The sequence below is a fragment of the Onychostoma macrolepis genome, chromosome 16 (genome assembly GCF_012432095.1).
Source record: "Onychostoma macrolepis isolate SWU-2019 chromosome 16, ASM1243209v1, whole genome shotgun sequence".
Lineage (NCBI taxonomy): Eukaryota > Metazoa > Chordata > Actinopteri > Cypriniformes > Cyprinidae > Onychostoma > Onychostoma macrolepis.
Window position 1 is genome coordinate 16,273,300 of NC_081170.1, and position 22,461 is coordinate 16,295,760.

Below are 22,461 nucleotides of genomic sequence, written 5' to 3' on the forward strand. Positions count from 1 at the left end.
GGCTTCGATAATGGCTTTCCAATCTGGCACGTGTAGGCTATTCCAAAAGCATTAAGAATAGATTATACAAAAAAATATAATTGCCTATGTTTCAGAGTTATTAATTATTATTATTCAGAGTTTTTTTGTTTTGTTTTTTGTTTTTACATTTTATTTTATAAAAAATCTTCTCAAAGTTATTTTTCTTTTACACACATTATTATAAAGGATTTACTGGAAATCCCTGAATGATTAATGCATAGAAATGACAGAAGAAAAAACTATTTACAGGTTAAAGTAATTCATCTCCATTCTATTAAGGACCTAAAAGAGTCCACTAACAGGTGCCAAGAATGTCATAAAGCATTTCTAAAGGTAATAAAATGACACAAAATGTAAATAAATAAAGGCTTTCAGTGATTTGTGTGTTGTGACATCTAACAGACTCAGGTCACAGTGCTGAGGTGCAAGAGGTGGTTGAGCAAGAGTTGTTTACACAAATACTTTCTGTTTGTGACATAAAGGACAGAGGTTTGTTGATCTATCACAGTAAGTTAACAAATTATCACAAAAGAAGGAAGTCCCATTTAAAAAATTGCTTTTGTTGCATTTAATGAGAAAAATATTGGCATAACAGTTATGCCAATATGTGGCATCTTTCTCTTTCTATTTTTCAGAGCCTGTGATGATCATACTAACAGATAGGCCTACACTCAAGGCGTGTTTTATAACTGTCGAAACATTGACTTTTCATAACATGATACATTTTAAGTCTAGGGGTTTGTTTGGTCAGGATAATATAGTTTAGTAGGCTACAATATTAAAACTACAGTGAAAGGCCTTGCGTCATTTTTTACACATTACGTCCTGTTCGCGTTTGATGGCATGTGAACAGGTGTTAACGTTGGGTTATTTTATTAGTAGACTGTGTAAACGTGTAATAAACAGACCATGAATTCCCTCACATCATGTAGCACGAGCGCGTTTTCGGCGTGCCATGCCACGTCCTTGTTTCTCAGCAGCAGTAGGAGGGCTTTCTTTTGGGCAGGTATCTATTACCTGTGTCACGTGGGCGGTGGCCAGGTAGGGCGCACACAAAACCTGCGCGATCCAAGCAGCCATTGCGGAGCAGAGCCAAGGGTTTCGGACTTGTTTGCATCGATTCTCACGCAATTAAAAGGCCACGGGACACATCGAGGCGAGTCCGAACCCGGCACTGATCTGTCCGTTAGGTGTGGGGTCAACTGGGTTCTTCGCTTCTCTGTCACCTGGAGTTGATCTCTAGGGTTTTGCTTTTGTTATTGGGGTGGTGTGACAATAGTTTTTTTCCCCCTTCTTAAAAATGACGGTTAATCCAGATTATCTGGTGCTTTTATTCACCACCACTTCTGGCGCAAGTGGGGACCAATTGGGATCAGATGAGAAGGAAATTGTACAGTTGATTTGGCAGGTTGTGGATTTAACGACTAAAAAGGTAATTTCATATTTCCTCATGATGGTGTGTATGCGTGTTATGCTTTGGTGTGTGTGTGTGTGTGTGTGTGTGTAGTAGGCTAATTCTGGTGGAGGTTAGAGATAGAGTACGTTTTCATTAATATATGTCATATTTTATTTTTATATTTTTTTAAATTAGAAATAAAAGGACAAATATTAATTTATTTATGTATTTATTTATTCACTTTCATCTATCTCTATATATCTATCTATCTGTGTGTATAAGTGCGTTTGTGTAAGTAATTCTGTTGAAGGTGTGAGAGAGAAATAATTTATCATTTATATGTAGCAGATATTTAAACAAAAAGTACAAAGTCAAATTTAAGGCTCTGTCAATCTAAATCCAAATCTATTCCCCTGCTATTTATCAATTCATCCATCCATTCATCCGTTTATTTATTTGCCTATGTAAATCTATATGTTGGAAGTGAGCATTCCTCTGCTTTCTACATTTAGGCTGGTCAGGTAAATGAATTGCTAGTCAAACCGGATCACATTGAGCTCTCTGAGGAGTGTCAGGAGGTGAGTGGACTCACCGAGGAGACCTTGACAGAAGCTGAACCGCTTGAGGAGGCCATCGATCAGGTGATCATTCTCATACAATCTGTTCTGACAAGCTGGTATTTATCTTTTTTAGAACTTTCAGTTCAACGTGAGGATGTTTGCATTTGAGAGTGGATCCTTTCAAAGGACAGTTAAACTTTCTTTTCTAACTCTCTTTGAGGGAGGGTCTGTCTATACACCATTTAGTTGCATATCTTTACACACTATTAAACACATTATTTAACAGCTTGTGGATTGATATTTGCACAAGCAGCCTTGTGGGTATGTATTAAATGGCACATAAAAGTGGCGTTTACTCAGAGTGTCCATGTGTGTGCAGTTGAATCAGAGGTTATGTGCAGAAGTGGACGCAGGTGCAGGAAACACCTTCTGCCTCTGTACGGATGGGCAGCTCCACGTTCGTCAAGTCCTCCATCCCGAGGCTTCCAGCAAGGTATTAATCTCTAAATACTGCAACTGAGCAGGCAATATTTATTTACAAGCTAAATTTATAAGTGCAGATGTGTTTTCTTGACCGCTTGCTTTTGTGCTTTACAGAATATTTTGTTGCCTGAGTGTTTCTTCTCATTCTTTGACCTGCGAAAAGAGTTCAAGAATAAATTCCCATCAGAAGGGGAGTTGAAAGACTTGAATCTTCAGGTCATGGCTGACTGTATCCTTCAAAAAAGGTCATGACATAATTTTGTGTGGTTTTTGTAAGACTTAAGTGGATGAGAGTAGATTATTGCACATATTAGTTGATAATTCTCTGACAACCAGTGTGAGGAAGTTGCATTTGAGTGTGTATGAGAGAGAAAGATAGGCAACAGGGTGTTGGCTGCAGGATCCCAAGGTTTTGAAATGCAAATAGACTCACAATAGTGTGGGCTCAATTGAGCCAGCAAGAGAAAGCCAAGAGTGTTTAGCCAACAAGCTTAACCTGCCACACCTGCGCTGTAACGTCTTAATACACACACACACACACACACACACACACACACAGAGTCAAACACACAATGCAATAGCACAGCCCTCTGCACAGTAAGAAAGGTTAATCGAAAGTCATTCTCTTCCTCCATGATTCTATTGTGCTATTATGGAAGACTGCTGTGTTTCAACTGTCCTTGTGCGTTTATAAACCCTGTCCTAGTTGTTCCTTACATCTTTACTGTGTCATTAAATGGTAATTATCACCAGTACACTAAACACAGACGCTGTATTCCTTGACTGCATTGCGATCAGACCTAAATGTGGTTGTAGATTCTTCTCTTCATGCTTTCACTGCTTACAAGGTTCAACAGATGTCAGAAATTGTTTTAGCACTTATCCCGGAGCCTGTCTGTAAGTCATTATAACTTACATATTATTGTCTGAACACATGAATTTAATATTCAGAAGTGTTTTTGTGAACTTGCTTTATTCGTCTTCATAGGCCACCAGTTCTCCTTCCCAGAAAAAGTGAATGACAAGTTTGAGACTGGCACATGGTAAGAGCTGTTTCTTATTTAAACTAAACTAACAAACAAATGTCTGCAACTGTGTTCAAAATTATTCTTTTTTGCTAAGCTCCACCTTAATATTAATGACCAGTCTTACCTTAGCAACTATTGCCATCCACCACAATATAAGAGTACCTGCATTTGCCTTTTTTGGAAATATAAAAAAAAAAACCTGGAAATATCAAGGAAATATATATATTTTTTTTTTTTTAAGGTCTGGAAAAGACAGTGAAATTAATAAAATCACAGAAAATCATGGGATTTTCTATAATGATTATACATTTTTATAGTTACTCATTAAAATAATAAAATTACTAGTTTCTATAAAATGAAACATAAATAACTATAAAATGGAAATTGAAGATGTCATGTGTGCTAAGTATAAACGTTTACATGAAATGTTATTGTGCTGCCACACTTATAATAGTGATGGCTATAATTCAGAGAGGATTACGGAGTATTTTAATATAAAAAAAATTTCTTTTTCCTAATAAAAAAAAATAAAAATCCAGAGAAGTTCATGTTGTGAATTAAATTCTTAATCAGTAATGAACATGTAATAACTATTTCTGGTAAATTAATGTTACAGTAGTTTTATTTATCTGTTGAGATATTGAAGTTTTTATTTTTATTCAGAAGTATTTATCTAAAGAAAAACATTGATAAAATGCTGAACAGTGTCACACATAATTCTAGCCAGAGCACATTTACTGGAAATCATGCAGGTCACCGAAATCTTTTGTTGAATCCTATGAGAATTTCTGTAAAGCTTAAAGTAGTAGTAACCAAGGATGTTCAGCTTAACAAAGGGTCACTTGATATTAATTGTTGCCTTGCTACTAGTATAAACTGGTGCGGCACATTGCTAAATTGCATGTATGTGTGTGTATAGCAGTAAGATGGAGAGGGTGGATGATAACACAGTGATCAGAGCACGGGGTCTTCCATGGCAGTCCTCAGACCAGGACATCGCACGATTCTTCAGGGGTCTCAACATTGCCAAGTATGCACACATAACCTACAAACCACCCACAGGCAGCACTTATTAATAAATGATCATCATTCAGTCTGTGCACAATGCCAGTGTTACTAATGAATGACTGCATGTGTGTGTCTGTGTGTGTAGAGGAGGTGCTGCGTTGTGTCTGAATGCTCAGGGCAGGAGAAACGGAGAGGCACTAGTGCGGTTTGAGAGTGAAGAGCACAGGGATTTGGCCCTGCAGAGACACAAGCATCACATGGGCACCAGATACATTGAGGTAAACACACATTCATAAAGCTATTATATTACATATAGTGTAATACTAAGTATAGTGATTTAAAAATATATCATATGAATACAATATTCAATCTGTTTCGGTACATGAAGTTACATTTAGTGCCCTGATGAACAAACGTCCAGTTACTATAACCTTTTTTTTTAATTGTAGTGGAATTGTATGTGAGTTCAAAATTATTTACATACATTATTTTGTATTGCAGGTTTACAAGGCAACAGGTGAAGACTTTCTAAAGATTGCAGGAGGTAATACTTTTTTTTTTTTTCGTTGCACTTGAGTTTGCATGCATGTAATATTTGGGTTTGTATGTGGATAGGGTTGGGAACTGAGAACCGGTTCTTATTCTTGTTCAGAACTGGTTCCATTAAAAAAAATGGAGCAGTGTGACCAGTGTAGATTCCCAAACTTAATTATTTGTATGAGCTGGTTCTTTGAATCTAAAATTGTAATGTCTGACTCCTGTTAGTCCTGAGTCAGTTCTTTGCAGTGAATCAAAATCAGTGAGAACTGATTTACATTTATTTATTATTTATTAAGTCATCTCATCATTTGGCAATGAAATCGCATTTCTTTTTCCAAATGTTTATCCCTTAAAAGAACTACAGGAAGCAAAGTAACTGGAATCATTCACAAGAATTGGAACAGGAACTAACTTTCTTACTTTCCCATCCCTATATGTGAACAATTGTTGCACATTCTAGTCTTACTAGTTATTATATGAATGCAGTTGTAATATAAATTGTGTATATCACCTGATTTCCTGAGTTCTGTCAGGGTTATTTGCATTGGTTTGAGTATGTTTTGTGCATTTTAGCTTCACATTGAGTGGCTCATGTGTCAATGTCTGACTGACAGGCACCTCTAATGAAGTGGCCAAATTTCTGTCGAGGGAGAATCAGGTTATCATACGCATGCGTGGACTTCCGTTCACCGCCACCGCAGAGCAGGTACTGCAGTTCTTCTCCCCGGCGTGTCCTGTGACAGACGGCAACGAAGGCATTCTGTTTGTACGTTTTCCCGATGGCAGGCCCACTGGGGACGCATTTGTCCTGTTCTCCTGCGAGGAGCATGCTCAGAACGCACTGAAAAAACACAAGGACATCCTGGGCAAGAGGTACATTGAGCTGTTCAAGAGCACTGCGGCTGAGGTGCAACAGGTGAGAGCAGCATTTCCTATTTGATTTGAAATCATCAGTTGTGTGGAGTGTATTTTAGTTGGTTTAGACAGACTCATTAGGGCAGGTAAAACGTGAGGTGTTTGGGTGTGTAAGTGTGTGTACAAGCATGTACTCTATCTGAATGACCCGGCTCGCTGAACAAACACTCAGCTCGGCAATCTGTAAAAGATTAGCTTTTCAAAGCTGTCATAAAATCTCTCTTCTAGTCTTCCTGTTCTGCAATGCAAAACCTTTAAAATTTAATTGTTACTAATTTTGTAGAATTACTTGGAATTCCTCTGTGTTAATATTTAGCTGTCGTCATATATATCAAACCAAAGCTACTCAACCATAGCAAGCAGTTAAACTCTCCTTAACCGGTTTTTGAGCAGACGTCATGTGTGTTTGACTAGCTCAGCTGTGTTGTTCACCAGCAGCGGGGTTTTGGTGTTATAAGGGTGTGTCATTTAGGCAAAGAGAATCCCATCATGCCTTATATTAATAATTGACTGGTTGTTGGGTTCTTTTATAAACAGAATACTTACAACTTAATCGCCACATCAGTAATGCCAAAAGACTGAACTTATGCCTGACATAAAAGGAAACCAAGCAAACTGAATCCCTCACACAACAAACACCAACCTGTATTGCCCATGTACCTGTTACAAATTTGAACTAAACAACTTTTTGTTTGCTTGGTTTTACAACCAGTAATTTTGTTTTGTCTAGTAACCAGTATGTAGAACTGATTTGTAAACTTTTAACACTATAAGTGCATAATCATTAGACTACAACAATGAACATAATATGCATAATAAATATATTTTATTATTTTTAGTTTAGTTTAGAGTTGTTTTGCTATCAGAGTGATTGCAGATTTATTTTTATCTGTTTTTGAATGCAAAATATGCATTAATTAACTTTTTATACCTATAACGAGTTATGAGAAAAATATGAATAATGGTAAAATAACATAGGTCTAATTTTCTAATTTAATAGAATAGAACTAATTTTCTGTCTATCTAAACCAAAGTACAGATATATTGGACCAGTCATTAAGAAGAGTTAATTATAGAATGGGTAATTACATTTAACACTAAAATATAAAGAAACAAAGAAAGAAACCTAAAAAAAATCTGCTGTGGGTTTTTAATGCTAACCATAAAGTGATGGTTTGACTTGCTCAAACAGGAAGTGGATTCATAGACCTGATCTGGTAAAGTTCCAACAAATATAAAACCAACACAGAATGGGCAAGTTGTCTCCATATATAAGGGCATTTAAGGATACAGACACACCAAACGTGTGTTTGCGTGGTGGCAAACATTATCAGTACCTGCAGGTAGAGCACAGTTCATACATCATCTCCACACTTGGAGCTATGAACAGGCAGAAGTCTTTTTGATGATGTGCACTGCCAGTCATATAACTCCAACATTTGTGTGTCAGGTACTGAACAGGTACTCATCAGCCCCATTGATTTCCGTGGCCCCATCCCCCATCCTGTCTGTTGTGCCACCCCCCACATTCGTGCCCCCAACGGCAGCAGTGACAGGTGTGCGGGACTGCGTGAGATTGAGGGGTCTGCCGTACGATGCCACCATCCAGGACATATTGATTTTCTTGGGGGAATACACTGCTGACATCAAGCCACATGGAGTGCATATGGTGCTTAACCAGCAGGTAAGGATCTCAAGACCCACTTATATACATACGAACTGTAGTATTCAAATGAAGTTCATCCAGTAACAAAATAAATACACCTATGCAGTTCAGAATGTGCTCTGTCAGGGAGTTTTCCCCGTTTGGCTCAACCGCTCCATAAAAAAAAGGGTGATTAATCACAGCTTCTGTCAGGACTTGTGTTTCTTCATTCCTTTACAATGCGTTTCTGTCATGCGTTGGTCTCAAAGCACGCTGAAGAGAACTGTACTTGAGAATAGGATAGACTATACAAATGTTTCCACACAAACCACTTTTTTTTTTAAGTTGGCTTGCTGACTTGTATATTTTCAGGTAGATATAAAGAATTAATTTAATGATTCTGATTCCTCTTAACGGTTCCATTAAAAATTATTTTACAGTACCATTCCAAAATTTGGGGTTGATATGATTTTATTGTAATGTTTTTGAAAGAATTCTCTTATGCTCTCCAAGGCTGCATTTATTTGATCAAAAATACAGTAAAACAGCAATATTTTCAGTAACTACACTGATTGTAGTTGTATTTCTGTTGTTTCATCAAAAATAAACATCGTTTATTCAGGTATTGAACTGTAGAACAATTGGACTGTTTCGTACCGTATGCTTTTTATTTTAAAGAACCCATAAGACTCATTTGTTTGGGGAGTTAAACTATAGTGGTTGCACCGTTTTTGATTCATTAAAATGAACTGGCTCATAAGAGTCTGTAATTGTTCTGAAATTAAACTACGTAGTTCACAGTGTCTGTTTGCTGCTGTAGATTCAGTAACAGTAAATGCAGCTCCATTAAATGAGTAGTGCAGAAAACATCAGTATTACAGGGTTCCAGTATTTTTGGAAAAATGGTTTTTGGTTGTCTGTTTCCAACCCTACTGTTAATTTGACATAGCATCTTTATAACTAGATGCTCCGGATGGAAGATGCTGAAAAAAAAAAAACAGTGAGACACGTTTAGTACTTTGACCAACAATTAAAAACAATGTGAAGTGGAAACAGGTCCTGCTCTCTTGTTAAATGCATTTTTTTTTTTTTTTGTTTAAAGCGAGTTTATGAATTCAGCATTTGTTTGTGTTTGATCAGGGTCGTCCATCGGGTGATGCTTTTATCCAGATGCGTTCAGCTGACCGGGCGTTCCGGGCGGCCCAGCACTGCCACAAGCACAGCATGAAGGAGCGTTACGTGGAGGTGTTTGCGTGCTCCGCTCAGGAGATGAACATCGTGCTGATGGGGGGGACGCTCAACAGGAGCGGCCTCTCGCCGCCACCATGTAAGTTACGACGTAAGTGCCGCTGGGCTCTGGGGCTGCTTCTCTCAGCTGTGTGTGCGGGTAGGTGGCGCTTCACGCCTTCCTGTTTTTCCCCTTTCTCTCATTCATTCACTTATTCATTCATGGTGGGTGTCCTGTCCATTTTCCTGCCCAGGCAGGAATGGGCATCAGGAGCAGTAGGAATCTGGGTGGGTGAATGTTTTTTTTGTTTTTTTTATTCAATTCAGATCTGAGTTTATCAGATGCTTTTCCACAGCGGTGTAATGGAGGGCTTTGATTTGGGGTGATTCAGTGCAATCTTTCTAAATCTAAATGTGCACAAAATTTTAATCCACATCATAAATGTCACCATATGCACTTTGGTGTGTCGTGGAAAGGCACTTTCTTTTTGATTTAGTGTAGATTTCTTTCTTTCTTCGGTTGTAGGTAGTCAGCTCCGTAACTTTGCTATCCTGACAACCAACAGCGGCACACGTAAAAGCCTCGGCGCGCCACAGGTTCAGTCCGGTTAAAGGCATCTGAATACCTGTGGCTGTGTACTGATACGTGTTGAAGGGTGGAGGAACATACTTTACTTTTAGCTGAATTATAATGGTTATTGAAAGTTTTGGGTTATGGTCTGCTGCATGCTTTGAGTGTGAGATAAAGTTTGGGATAGATATTTTAATAGAAATACATGTATTCTCCTAAACTGTACAGTGAGCGAAACATTTTGACAGATTTAATATAATGAGACACATAACATTCACATGATAGATGAGATTTGTAATTGTACCTGCAGCGTTAACTATGAGACATGCTCAAATTGGCTGCAAGACAACTCATTTATACACGGGTTCACAATGTGACAGGTTGTATTTAGGGTGGGCTTTTGAGATGGCTACTGCTTGTGGCTACACCATATATTGTTCATTGTTTGTTTGATGGGATGACTGCATGAGCCTCTGATGACAAACAATGAACAGGACTTGAAAGGGGTTTAAAGGTGTAAAGCCCTCATTGTAACTGGATTAGGTTCAGTCAGGACCACACCCTTTAATTTTTTGGCAAGAATACTAGGGATGGGACGATACACCTACCTACCAATCCGACACTATCACGATACTAGGGTGCCGATACGATATGTATTGCGGGTTTTTAAGAATTTCGATTCTACAAGTATTGTGTTTCGATATTGCTATGTGTTGCGATTTTTGTTTTTAACTCTAGACTATGGGAAAAAGTTGAATGATACACTTAATATACAGACTGTCACAATAAAAAAAAAACACACATCTTGCAGTCACTATTGCGATTTATTGTGATTTTTTTGTTTGCTTATTAAAAACTAGACAATGGAAAATAGTTGATTATACCCTTAAAAGAGACTATATATGACAAAAACAATGCATCACATCTTTCTGAACTTTTATTTCAGGAGCATATACATACACAGTGTATATTTAAAGTACCTTGAACCATGAAACCTTAAAGTACCAAAACCCTGAACTTGCACATGAATATAATAGTCAAATGATCAACAAAATGAGCAGAAAAAATACTTTCTGAAAAAATAATAAATAAATAAATAAAGTGCTATGTTACTTTGCATACCGTTTTAGTCATGTTTAGTCATGCGTATGCATTAGACTCCTTGGTCTGTGTTTAGTCATTTTATTTTCTCCAGCCGGCTTTAAACGTATATGACGTAATCTAATGCAGCGGAACTGCGCACGCGGAACGATCGCTGTATGACATCAAAGCACCGCGAGAGCTACAGAGAGCAGACGGCTCCCACTGATCTACTGTATTTGTAATAGGCTTGTTTGAGATGCGCCTCGCCTCGCCTGTAATGTAGGTGAGAGTAGGCGGCTGCAGCGAGGGGAGGAGCGAAATAAGCGCAGTCCATACAGCAGTTCTGACCTCTCGAAGTGTAACAGATACTACGAGATCAAAGGCAGATATCGCGTTATTCTCACTCATATGCTGTGCTGCTGATAAACATATAATTTCAGTTCTGTTGCTTTTATATTAATATAAATATGATGAACAAGACACTCAGAGTGCTTGCTATTTAATCCCATACGAAAGGTGTATTTATCATCCACTTTAATACAAACATGTATTTTAGATTTTTATAGAAATATGGCAACAATCACATATCTCACATAGAGATCGCACTGTCATGGTGTTTGGGAATATTCACGCATAATTTAAATACATAAAGGCATGAAATCAGATTTAAAAAATAATAAAAATTTAAGCAGGGAACGCACATCACGGTTGTCTGAACCAATGAGCATTAAGCTGTGTCATCAGCAGCCAGTCGCTTCCCATCATGCTTTTGGTCAGCGCAGTCGGTGGAGAGCAACTGCGCGCGACTGCACAATCTGACACAGCCGCCTCGCCGTCGCGAGAGTTTTTTTGGAACACATCAGCATGACATCAGAGCAAGGCGGACCGCCGGACACTTTTCTAACCGGCATGCATCTCGCGGTGATCACCGGTGATCGGTTCTGCGCAGATGTTGCTCATCTCAAACAAGCCACACTGTAAAAAGTGATAAGCTGACTTAACTTTAAAAAATTGAGGAAACCTGTTGCCTTAAAATTTTTAAGTAAATGATAAAGTTCACTTAACTTTTTTTTTTTTTTTTTAATTATTATTTACTTAATCATTTTAAGGCAACAGGTTTCCTCAATTTTTTAAAGTTAAGTCAGCTTATCACTTTTTACAGTGCATGCTTTCGAATCGCTCTCGCGGTACTTTGATGTCACGCGGATCGTCTGCGTGGTTCTGCTTCAAATCGAACACACACCGATACATTTCGCCCTCTGTTGGAAATACAAAGCGCTAACTTCTCCCCACCACCTCTTTGGAAAAATTAAATAATGAAATAAAAATCGATTCTGAGGTAAACCAATCGATTTTTTTTTATCGTTTTAAAAAGAATCGCGATAGTTAGGTGAATCGATTTTTTTCTCCCACCCCTAAAAAAATACCTTGACTAATCGCTAGTTTTTATTTTATTAGTAATTATGTAAATGCAATATTTTGTCATGTCACATTCATTCATTTTAGTCCACTTTATTCTCACTAAAATGGTATACATAAAGATTTTTTGCCATCTTAGTGAGAATAAAACGAATTAAAATAATATAAAAAAATATAAAATTATGCATTTAAAAAATTATATAGCCTATATTATTTTAGTTCATTTTATTCTCACTAAAATAGCATTAAGCTGTGGCTCTCAACCTTTTTTGACTCTGCTGTTCAACACAATATTTGAAAGCCCACCCCCTGCTCCATACAGGACACTATTTCCAGTATTTTTGCTGTAATTATGACAAAGCTTGTTTTTAAACTTTTTTTAGTTAACAGAAACTGAGAGTATTAATGCATTACATTTCTTAACCTTAAATTAACTTAACTTTTTTTTTTATCTTAAAGGGATGGTTCACCTATAAATGAAAGTTCTGTCATTAATTACTCGACCTCATGTTGTTCCAAACCTGTAAGACCTTCGTTCAGCTTTGTAAAACAAATTAGGATATTTTTAATGAAATCCGAGAGCTTTCTGAGCCACCCATAGACAGCAATGTAATTGAAATGTTCCCAGGCCCAGAAACCTAGTAAGGACATCGTTAAAATAGTCCATGTAACATCAGTGCTTCAACATTGCTGTATATGGAGGGACAGAAAGCTCTCGGATTTCATCAAAAATATCTTAATTTGTGTTCCGAAGATGAACGAAAGTCTTACAGGTTTGGAACAACATGAGGGTGAGTAATTAATGACAGAATTTTCATTTTTTTGGGAGAACTATCCCTTTAAATCCTGTGGCCCCCACTGAGAACCACTGGCATAAAGGTTGCATTTGAATTAGAAAAATCAAATCAGTTCAGTTTATCATTGTTCAACTTTTTCAGCTCCAATGTGCCAATTCTATAGTTATATAGTTTACACACTATAGTTGGATTATTTAAAAAAAAAAGTATTTCTTTCTTAACATATTTTCATCAGCCGTATGTTTTATAAAAAAAATAATAATAATGTAATTATCGCCATTGTGCTTTTTTTTTTTTTTTTATCTCCATTATCAATGACAGAATATAAAAACACTTTTGTCATTCACAAGATTAACACTACAATCACATCTAGATGCCATGACTGGAACCTTCAAGGTTGTTTTTTCACTCAATAATTCCTCAATATCCCACCTCACCCATTTCAGGTTTGTCCCCTCCGTCATATGCATTTCCTCACGGGACAGCTGTTCTTCCTGCTGGAGCGGTCCTTCCTGCGGGAGCAGTGCTGCCTGTGGAGCCAGCAGCTATCTACCCCTCCCAGTTCCTATTGAGTCCCCGACCCATGGCACCAACGACAGCCTTCTACCCTTCCAGTAACCCACTGTACATGAACTACACCACCTATTATCCCAGGTAAGAGTTATATCTGTTAATGTTGTTTTTCAGTCCAAGATAAGCCATGCACATACACATATGCAGTGTAAGATCAATAGTTACCTGCAGTTTCTTTCACAGAAGATGATGAATGGATAATTGAATACCATTTATCCTTGAGTTAATGACGTGTCTAATACTCTAGTGTACATATTAATCCAAGTCAGTGTCTGTATCCAAAACTTAGGTAGATTACTGAGGAATGAAGGCATCATAGATGCATAAATGTTTCCAGTGCACCGCCTTTAATATGCCATAATGCTGTGTGTGTGAAATGATACAAATGGCATCTGAAGGAGTGGTTGAAAGGGGAAAAAGTGAATTAATGAATATTGGAATTTATAACTGCAGTTTACCAAGAAATAAGCACTGTAGTCACTTAGTTATATCTAAAATTCACTTGAATTTATTCTAGATCATTAGTTCTGATGCCATGGAAACCTGTCTGAACCAGTTTCTTTAAGAGGAACCTTTATGTTTTGGTCACAGTCAATATGTCACTCTTACATGATGTCAGAATACTCACTGAGATGTTTCACAAAATGTGAATATTTACATACAACCTTTGTGTATTCTGTTGTGTTTGAGGGTGTTTTGTGGGCTTTTTTGAAGAGCCACTCAAATGAAGCTCTAAAAGCTGAACATAATGACTTTGACTTTCCTAAGAAGGACTTGCACAACCAGGACTGGGTGTGTTTACAAGGGTAATGCACTACACAGTGAGTGTGTCACACCCAGGTCATTTAACACAGCGTTAATGTGCATTTTAGCTCACTTCATAGTGGAAGAACTGGTTCAGGTACTGATTGTCTGTGTGAGATTTAAGGACAGAAATATGATTATTTAGCTTTAGGAAGGCTACAAAAACCCAAGAGAAGATCTATAGAGTAATCTATCACTCCAACACAATGACGTTTGATTGGGGCGGGACTATTTGTCCAACCAATGGAAGAAAAAGAGAATTTTAAAAAAATATATAAAATATAAATATTTCATATTTAATATAAAAGCTGTGTAAAATACCAATATATGAATAATTTGACTTATTTACCTTTTTTGTTTTAGTATTTCATAAATTTGATCCATGTCTGTTCTCATACAGCCCACCTGGCTCCCCCCCTAACATCAGCTACTTCCCTGCTGGCCACACCCCTTCAGCTGGCTCAGTCCTCTCAGCCCCACCCACAGCACTGATACGAATGCAAGGCCACCTCCCTTCCCACGCTTATAATAGCGGGGTTAAAGAAATCCTCAGCATGGTACATGGATATCAGGTGAGTTTAAAATACACCCACAGCTGTATTATAATATCAATGTGAGTTCAGGAAGGTACAGGAATTTCTTTCATGCCATTTCTCCAATTATTTTAGTTGACTTCCTACCAAATAGCAAGTAACTAAATTATTTACAGTTCACTGCTGGTTTCTGCAGAATTGAAATGTATTAGTATCCAGCTGCACAATGTTATTGAGCGCCACTGATCCAAATACAAGTCCTAGTTTGTTCCACATCAGAAACTTGGAGTGTGTGTGAGTGTGTGTTTATAGGAAGGGCAGGGCTGGATTGTAGGGAACATTAAGGTGTGTCTTTTGCCCTGCAGTGCTCAGCATTGAAGATTTAGATGCTTTAGTGGGTTTGAGTAACAGGACCGCATAGTTGCATTCTCACACCCCCTTGATGAGCTAAACAGGTTCCTCTGGTCTAAATTCCCTCACAGACACACACACCGAGCTAAGGTGCGGTGCATTGGCCTGCTCTAACTTGACTACTGGTTTTCCGTTTATCCTGGTGTTAGTATTCTAGATCAGGCAAAATAAATCTTCATGCATTAATAACAATACACACAGTGAACACTTCTGTATTGCACAAACCTACTATATATGTATTAAAATAAATGTCATTATTTATATAAATCATACAATTCATTTTTATGCTCATTATTATAATTGAATTTATATATTATATAGCAATCATATTATAATAATAATTTTAAAATACATTAAAACAAATATAAATGTATATGGGTAAAAGACGTGAAGTCCCATTTTGGTGTCTGCATCAAGTTAAATGTACAAAGTGATTTTATATATATATATATATATATATATATAGAAAGCATATTTAATGTAAGTTAAAGTGTCTATTTTAATGTTTCAAATAACTTTTGTGAAAAAAAAAAGTGATAATGTGTGATATAATGTTTCATTGTCATTCAACGTAACAGATATATCTATATAAAAATGAAACAACATGCCTGATAAGATTTTTTTGTATATGAACTATTGTTACACTGAATTACATTTTAGTGTGTCTTTTGTAAATCATAGTAAAAAAAGTTCGATAGGCATCGTTCTTTCTTCAGAAAACATGAAATTAAACAGGACACATTTTAATGTACAGGGAAAAAATGTAAAGCTTTATATTTTATATATATATATATATACACACATGTAACTGTAATATATTTCATATTTATTTCCAATAAGGGAAGGAGACCCTCTGTAATCAGGATAAACTAGGGTGTGTCAGTTTCTTAACATTCTTGCTTCGAGTTAAGGGCGTGAAGGGTTTCACCCAAAGTATGTAAGTGTGTTCAAAATATCGTTTACTATATTAAAACAATAATTATTGCTATAGTATGTACTTGATAGTATTATGCATTATATAGAATATAACACGAAATATTTAACACCACAGGAGTGAAACGTTCTATTAGGCTGCCTAATGGGCTATCAAACCCATTCTAAAAACAGCTGTGACTCCTGCCATGCACACCCACAATGTGCGTCTTTCCCATGTAGGCTGTACATTCGCCTCAGGCGGTTTGCTAGTTAGTCAGTAGGAGGGCTGTCACTCATTTGAGGTGGGACTTATTACAAATAATGAGGCATAAGCATGTTTCTTGAGTAAATGTAATTTCTTTCTGTCTCCTTTAGCCCGGCAACAGCGATGCTTTGGTAGCTCTCCCTTCTATGTTGTCAGCCAAGCAGCCTATTGGAGACCAGACTGTAGGAGGCGGAGCCTATCTTGACTTGCAGTTGCTTTAAGCCAATCTATTGACGAGGCCACACCCCTGTGGTGGATTCAACAAACCCCTCAATACAAAGCAGTTTATGTCATTTATGCTATTTATATAAGAATTTTAAAAAGAATTATATGTATTTTGACATTTAATGTATATTGCACATTGTTTTTTATGCATTAGAGCTAATATTCTACTCATACGGTTTGTTGCGTGAGTTTGTATGTTTGTGTCCATGCACATGCAGTGATGTTCACTCAGGAAATAACTTCTCGAACCAGGGTCTAAACATTAAACCTGCCGAATCAGAGGCAGACTTTCGCTGATACCGTAAATTTAAGCCAAAGGACCACAAAAAAAAAGTGTGTGCGCGTGTGTGTTTGTGTGTCAGTGCCTCCCTATTGATGTGACTCTACCGTGAGTATGTGTAAATACGTAGAGACATTCTCAAGCCTCTTTTTTTTTTTATTTTGAAGGTTTTAATTTGCATGAAGTTCATAGAGCTAGCTGTTCTAACATGTTTACATGATTCGCCAAACTCTTACACCACGCACAGTGTAGTTCGTGGATGTATGCAACATGTAGTTCTTCTAAGTCATTTCGCCAAAAATAGCTCAGAACCAGAATCAGGAACAACTTTTGTGCTTAATATCTGTGTACCTGTGTCATGCCTAAGAAAAATATACATTGTCTGTACCAATCAATGTACAAATTTCTATAGCTAAATGTGCTTGTTGATGTGTGCATGTGTAGCAGATGTAACCAACTAATGAATGTGTGTGTGTTTAGCCAAAAAAGTCAATGCATGTGTGTTTATTTACTGCACTCAGAGAGTGTTTCGGGCCTGCTGTAATGCACACAGGTGTATTTTCACCCATTGTCTGTGTATTAAGGAGAGTGTTTGTGTGCATCTGCTGGAATGTGAACAGGTTCTTTTGTTACCTGAAGCTGTATCCCATCTCTACCCTCCTGTTTGTTTATGCCAGTGTGCCTCATTTATTATACTCTGTGCTTTTTTAAAATACTAGGAGTAAATTGCATGTTTAGGCTTTTATGAGCAGTAGGAGTAAAGTGTATGACCGTGAAATAGTCAGTGTGATTTATTTGTACTAGTACCCACACATGCCAACAGGCAGTAGTTAAGCAAAAGCACTACTCTTTCATGTTACCGAACTGTTACCATCATATTTGTAATTCGTAAACATATGTAGAAAAGAGAAATCAAAAATTTGGCTGTTTGGAGAAAGTATTATTTTATTTTGATATTTTATAATAACTTAAAATAAAGGAAATTTAACAACGTTTCTGAGGGATTGAGTGACTGACTCACTATGTACGTATTTACATTTCCACACCTAAAAAAGTGAGAAGTGATTAAGCTACATTAAATAGATTTTATTTCAGTAATTGTGGTCATATCAAAATATTAACACTGGAGTTGCTCTCCCTTATGATAATCAAGTTGTAAACAAGAAAATAAAAAGTTTACATTTCATTTTGCTGATCCTGATCTACTTCTCAAAAGAAATCCTGAAATGCATATTTAATGCCCTCTAGTGGGCAATGTAAGCATCAAAACATCATCTCTTTTCAACGCGCTTCCGGAAATGTCTTTGTTTTTATATTACAAGAGAGATGAAGGAAGTTGTTGTATAAAACTGCAGTTTCATATGAAAATGTATATAGGGATAGCAGTAAAATCTTTCACAAAATATATATTAGAAACCTTTAACTTTGCAAGACATTTATGCACATGTTCAGAATAGCATACTTGCATACTGCACAATCCACACTATATATACACTGTCTAAAAATAGTATATGATGCAGTACAATATACACATTTTAAACAGTAGTATGCTAAATACATACGTGACCCCATTATGCTTTCAGGTCAAGTGGTGCTAATAACTTCAGAAATAAAAATTTATTCTATTCCAATTTTAAAGAGGTTTTCAAAAATGTTCAAAATATGTAAACGTCATTTAAGCTGTTCAGTTAGGTAATGAATAAAAACTGAGATGTTCAAGTTCACAAGTCACATTTGAAATAGAAGTTTGAACACGTTGCATTGTGGAATATAGTCTGCAAGGCAGTGTGTTCTGCTGTATACTATATATTTTGGCAAATGTGGAAGGTCAAACTGGTATTTTGCATACTGTGCACAGTATTCATACTGCATACTACAGAAATAGTATGAGTAGTATAGCAGTATTCTGTTCCGAACATAATCAAATATAGTAGGTCTATACACTGACAGCTTTAAGCAAAGGCTGACTTGTTTAACTAAAGTCTGCCCCCTAAACTTCAGGAAAACATAGACAGATTATCAAACATTGGGAAAAATAAGTATAAAGAATTATTAAAAATTAATCAGTCAGTTTATACAGCGCCAGTGCCATGCTATAAACAGAGCAAGCAAACAAACATAGAAATGTTGCTGTTACTCATTTAAACACTGCTGTGTGGTATTAGCATAATGCTAAAACAGCTCTTATAGCTTAGAGGTTTGTTTAGGTTCATATACTGTGTAACAATGAAAGTAGTGCACTGAGTTAAGGGCTGTTTTGCCTGTGTAGGTTTTGTGGTCTGTCAGCAGTTGTGCTGCATGTTGTCTCAGAGTTCTGTCATTAACAGAGCCCTCAGCAGTTTCTCTCTCTCCATCCGCAGGTCTTCAGAGCTTCACACATAAGAAGACAGACGGATGAACAGAAAGAAGGACGGGAACAATCAGAGAAAAAACATCAAGAACCATGTCAACAGATGGAAAGAAAAATGGACAGACACACATAACAAAAGAAATATATGAATAAATCACAGAGAGGCAGGCAGAAATATAGTAGGAAACTATATCTACTTATATTTTAATGGAATTATCCAAGATTTTGGAAAGGGCCTGACTGTTGTATGTGTACTTGGTATTCCCTACATTATGTGGACCAAATGTCCCCAAGGATAGTAATACCAGTAATTTTTAACCCTGTGGGAACATTTTTTTAGTCCACATGAGGAAAAACAGGTTATAAATAGCCTAATACAGAAATAAGTTTTTTGAAAATCTAAAAATTAGGTGTAGGGTTAGGGTAAAGGGATGGAAAATACAATCATTATGTCTATTGGAAACGCTCTCGGTTACTCACGTAACCTTGGTTCCCTGAGATGAAGGAACGAGACATTGCTGTGGGAAATAAATACCCTTTCCTCAAATACTACTGAAGCCTTATTGAATCACGCCAGTGAAACTGGCCAATGGCGTTCAAGCGCGCAAAATATAAGCGGGAATTCCACTCTATATAAGGCAGCGCTTGTACATCATCCATTCAGAATCTTTGACTGAAGCAACTTGGCATTCCAAGATCCTGAGCTAGATGACACGGCAATTAGAGCAATGTCTCGTTCCCTCATCTCAGGGAACCGAGGTTACGTGAGTAACCAAGAGCGTTCCCTATCGATTCGGTCACTCTACATTGCTATGGGAACATATAAAATCCCGCCGTGTCACAGCGATGGAGCCTGACTCAACTAAGTATGTCAAGTTTCACATTCGGAGCCGTAATGAGAGCGGCAATGATATTGGTAAACACAGCTCAGGTCTACAGGACCTAGTCAAAACCATGTAAAAGTCAGGGGGGGCGCAGCAACTAGACGATGCCATGTCACACCAGGGGCGGAGTTAACTCTGTTGAAACAGAGAATGTGAAATGGCGGCTGCTTCGGAGCTTTCACATATAGATTAGTTGAAATTGTACTGGGTGACGACCAGCCTGCCACCATACAAATGTCCTGAATAGATATGCCATTTGCCCAGGCCCACGAAGACACGAGTCCGCTGGGTTGAGTGGGCCCGAACCCCTATAGGACATTCCACGCCCTTAGAGCTATAAGCCAAAGCAATTGCGTCGACGATCCAGTGTGACAGCCTTTGCTTGGACACAGGCAGGCCTTTTGTACATCCACCAAAACATATAAATAGCTGCTCCGAGAGTCTGAACTGTTTAGAGCGCTCAATATAAGTGCGCACCGCACGTACAGGACACAGTAGGAGTGTTTTAAGCAGCTCCATCCTGGCCAGTGTTTAGGGGCGGAAAGCAGATAGTGTTTTGACCTGCGCTTCAAATCGAGTCGAAAGCACTTTAGACACATAACCTTTTCTAGGCTTCAAGGTGAGTCTGCAATCACCTGGTCCGAATTCAACACACGAGTCGTCAATTGAAAGCGCCTGCAGGTCTCCAACTCACTTAACAGAGGCCAGCGCAAGCAGGAGCGCTGTCTTGAGAGAGAGCGCTCGCAAACTCGCTGATTGTATGGGCTCGAACGGGGGTCCCGTGAGAGCGTCAAGCACAAGCGCCAAGTCCCAAGTGGGTAGAGGGGTGATTTTTGACGTGCGTGTGAAAGGCTGTTATAGTGGCCACATACACTTTCAATGTGGCATACGACCACTATCAAATTGCTCTTGAAGGAAGGCAAGAATTATTGGTATTGGGCAGCTGGTTGGGCCCCACGATACGCACCAACTTGAAAAAACTCTCCATTTATGTGTGTAAAGACGCCTCGTGGAAGGAGCCCTAGCCTCAGAGATAGTGTTCAAGTGCATCTGTTACTGGCAAGCTTCGTCGAGCGGTCAGACATGAAGGCTCCATGACTCTGGATTTGGGTGCCATATCGTTCCTCGTTCCTATAGGTCTCTCTTCAGTGGAATAGTCCACGGGGGGGGCTTCCAGAATCTCCACCAGTTCTGGGAACCACGGCTGATTGGGTCATTTCGGTGCCACTAACAGAACAGATTCCTTTTCCTCTCTGATTTTGCAAAGCATACGAGGCAGAAGTTTCACTGGAGGAAAGGCATACTTGCATACTTTCAGCCAGCTGTGAGCTAGTGCATCCACTCCCAGGGGAGAGTGTGTCAGTGAATAAAACAGCGGGCAGTGAGTGTTCTCTGCTGATGCGAAGAGATCCACCTCCGCCCTGCCGAACACATTCCAAATCATATTGACTGTCAAAGGGTGTAATCTCCACTCCCCGTGGATTACCCCGCCCCTTGACAGTCAGTCCGCGCCGTAGTTTAGGCGTCCGGGTCCCCAGCCCGTGCTCGATGCATCTGTCGTAACATTCTTTCTCCTGATCACTTGGCCAATAAGATCACCCTGGCGATACAGAGTCATATTGCGCCAAGGGTTCAGCGTATGCTAGCAGTCATGCATCACTTTTATGCACAAGGTGCCCGTGCGCCATGCATTCTGTGGTACCCGGCTCTTTAGCCAGAGCTGAAGCGGTCGCATATGTAGGAGCCCTAGTTTGCACACTGTTGAGGCGGCAGCCATCTGGCCGAGTATCCTCTGAAAGCATTTTAGCGGGGGAGAACGACCTAATTTGAAGACTGCGAGAGAGCTGATCAGTTTTTGTTAGCGTCCCTCCAACAGACGCACTCGCATATTGATTGAGTTCAGCTCCACTCCTAAAAAGGAGATGTTCTGGCTCGGTACCAGCATGCTCTTTTGCATATTTACAGTCAGCCCTAAACTCTGAAGATGAGCGAGGAGTCTGAACTTGTAGCTGAGCAGCGTGCTCTCTGATTGAGCTAAGACTAGCCAATAGTCGAGATGGTTCAGGATGCGTATTCCGCTCTGCTTCAGAGGAGAGAGAGCAGCATCCATGCATTTCGTAAACGTACCAGGGATAAGCCGAAGGGCAGGACCGTGAATTGGCAGGACCGTGAATTGGTACGCTACCCCCTCGAATGAAAATCGCAGGAAGCACCTGTGGCGGGGAGCTACCTGAAGGTGAAAATAAGCATCCTTCAAATCCATGGAGATAAACCAATCTCCCGGTCTGATGTGTGAGTGTAATCATTCTGAACGAGCGCTTTGAAAGCGCACGATTCAGCAGTCTCAGGTCCAAGATTGGGCGGAGTCCGCCGTCTTTCTTTGGTACCAGAAAATAACGACTGTAAAAGCCACTCTCACACACAGCGGAGCGAGCGGACTTCTTCAGTTGCTCATCTTCGGCGCTGGGTACAGCTTTCCTCCTCCGAGAGACAGCATCAGGAACATGGCTTTGATTCCGGTGCCGGTG

General features: G+C 38.6%; 2 protein-coding genes across 3 annotated transcripts in view; one reads left to right on the plus strand and one right to left on the minus strand.

The window, feature by feature from the left end:
• The first annotated feature begins 987 nt into the window (after window positions 1–987).
• esrp1 (epithelial splicing regulatory protein 1) lies at window positions 988–17,477 on the plus strand. 2 transcript variants are annotated; one of them, XM_058746496.1, is made up of 15 exons: window positions 988–1,453; window positions 1,930–2,058; window positions 2,357–2,470; window positions 2,575–2,689; window positions 3,259–3,357; window positions 3,449–3,503; window positions 4,408–4,518; window positions 4,642–4,774; window positions 4,998–5,040; window positions 5,651–5,952; window positions 7,402–7,635; window positions 8,737–8,935; window positions 13,140–13,347; window positions 14,471–14,642; window positions 16,305–17,477. In XM_058746496.1, the coding sequence occupies exons 1-15, from the start codon at window positions 1,322–1,324 to the stop codon at window positions 16,413–16,415; spliced, it is 2,157 nt and encodes a 718-aa protein (XP_058602479.1). In that variant the 5' UTR covers window positions 988–1,321; the 3' UTR covers window positions 16,416–17,477. The 2 variants fall into 2 exon arrangements, with proteins under 2 accessions (XP_058602479.1, XP_058602480.1); XM_058746497.1 differs by having other exon boundaries at window positions 990–1,453; window positions 8,737–8,923.
• Window positions 17,478–17,846: 369 nt separating this feature from the next.
• Window positions 17,847–22,461, minus strand: part of epb41l4b (erythrocyte membrane protein band 4.1 like 4B) — a 29,491-nt gene continuing 24,876 nt past the window's right edge. The window contains exon 23 of the mRNA XM_058746495.1: window positions 17,847–19,069. Coding sequence (XP_058602478.1) covers window positions 19,006–19,069 — 64 coding nt within the window. The 3' untranslated portion in view covers window positions 17,847–19,005. The remainder of the gene's footprint in view (window positions 19,070–22,461) is intronic.

Bases quoted from the DNA above. Each gene is read 5' to 3' on its own strand.
- esrp1 (XM_058746496.1), top strand. From the start codon at position 1,322: ATGACGGTTAATCCAGATTATCTGGTGCTTTTATTCACCACCACTTCT. The intron at 1,454-1,929 runs GTAATTTCATAT...TTCTACATTTAG, and splicing joins TGGATTTAACGACTAAAAAG to GCTGGTCAGGTAAATGAATT. The intron at 3,504-4,407 runs GTAAGAGCTGTT...GTGTGTGTATAG, and splicing joins AAGTTTGAGACTGGCACATG to CAGTAAGATGGAGAGGGTGG.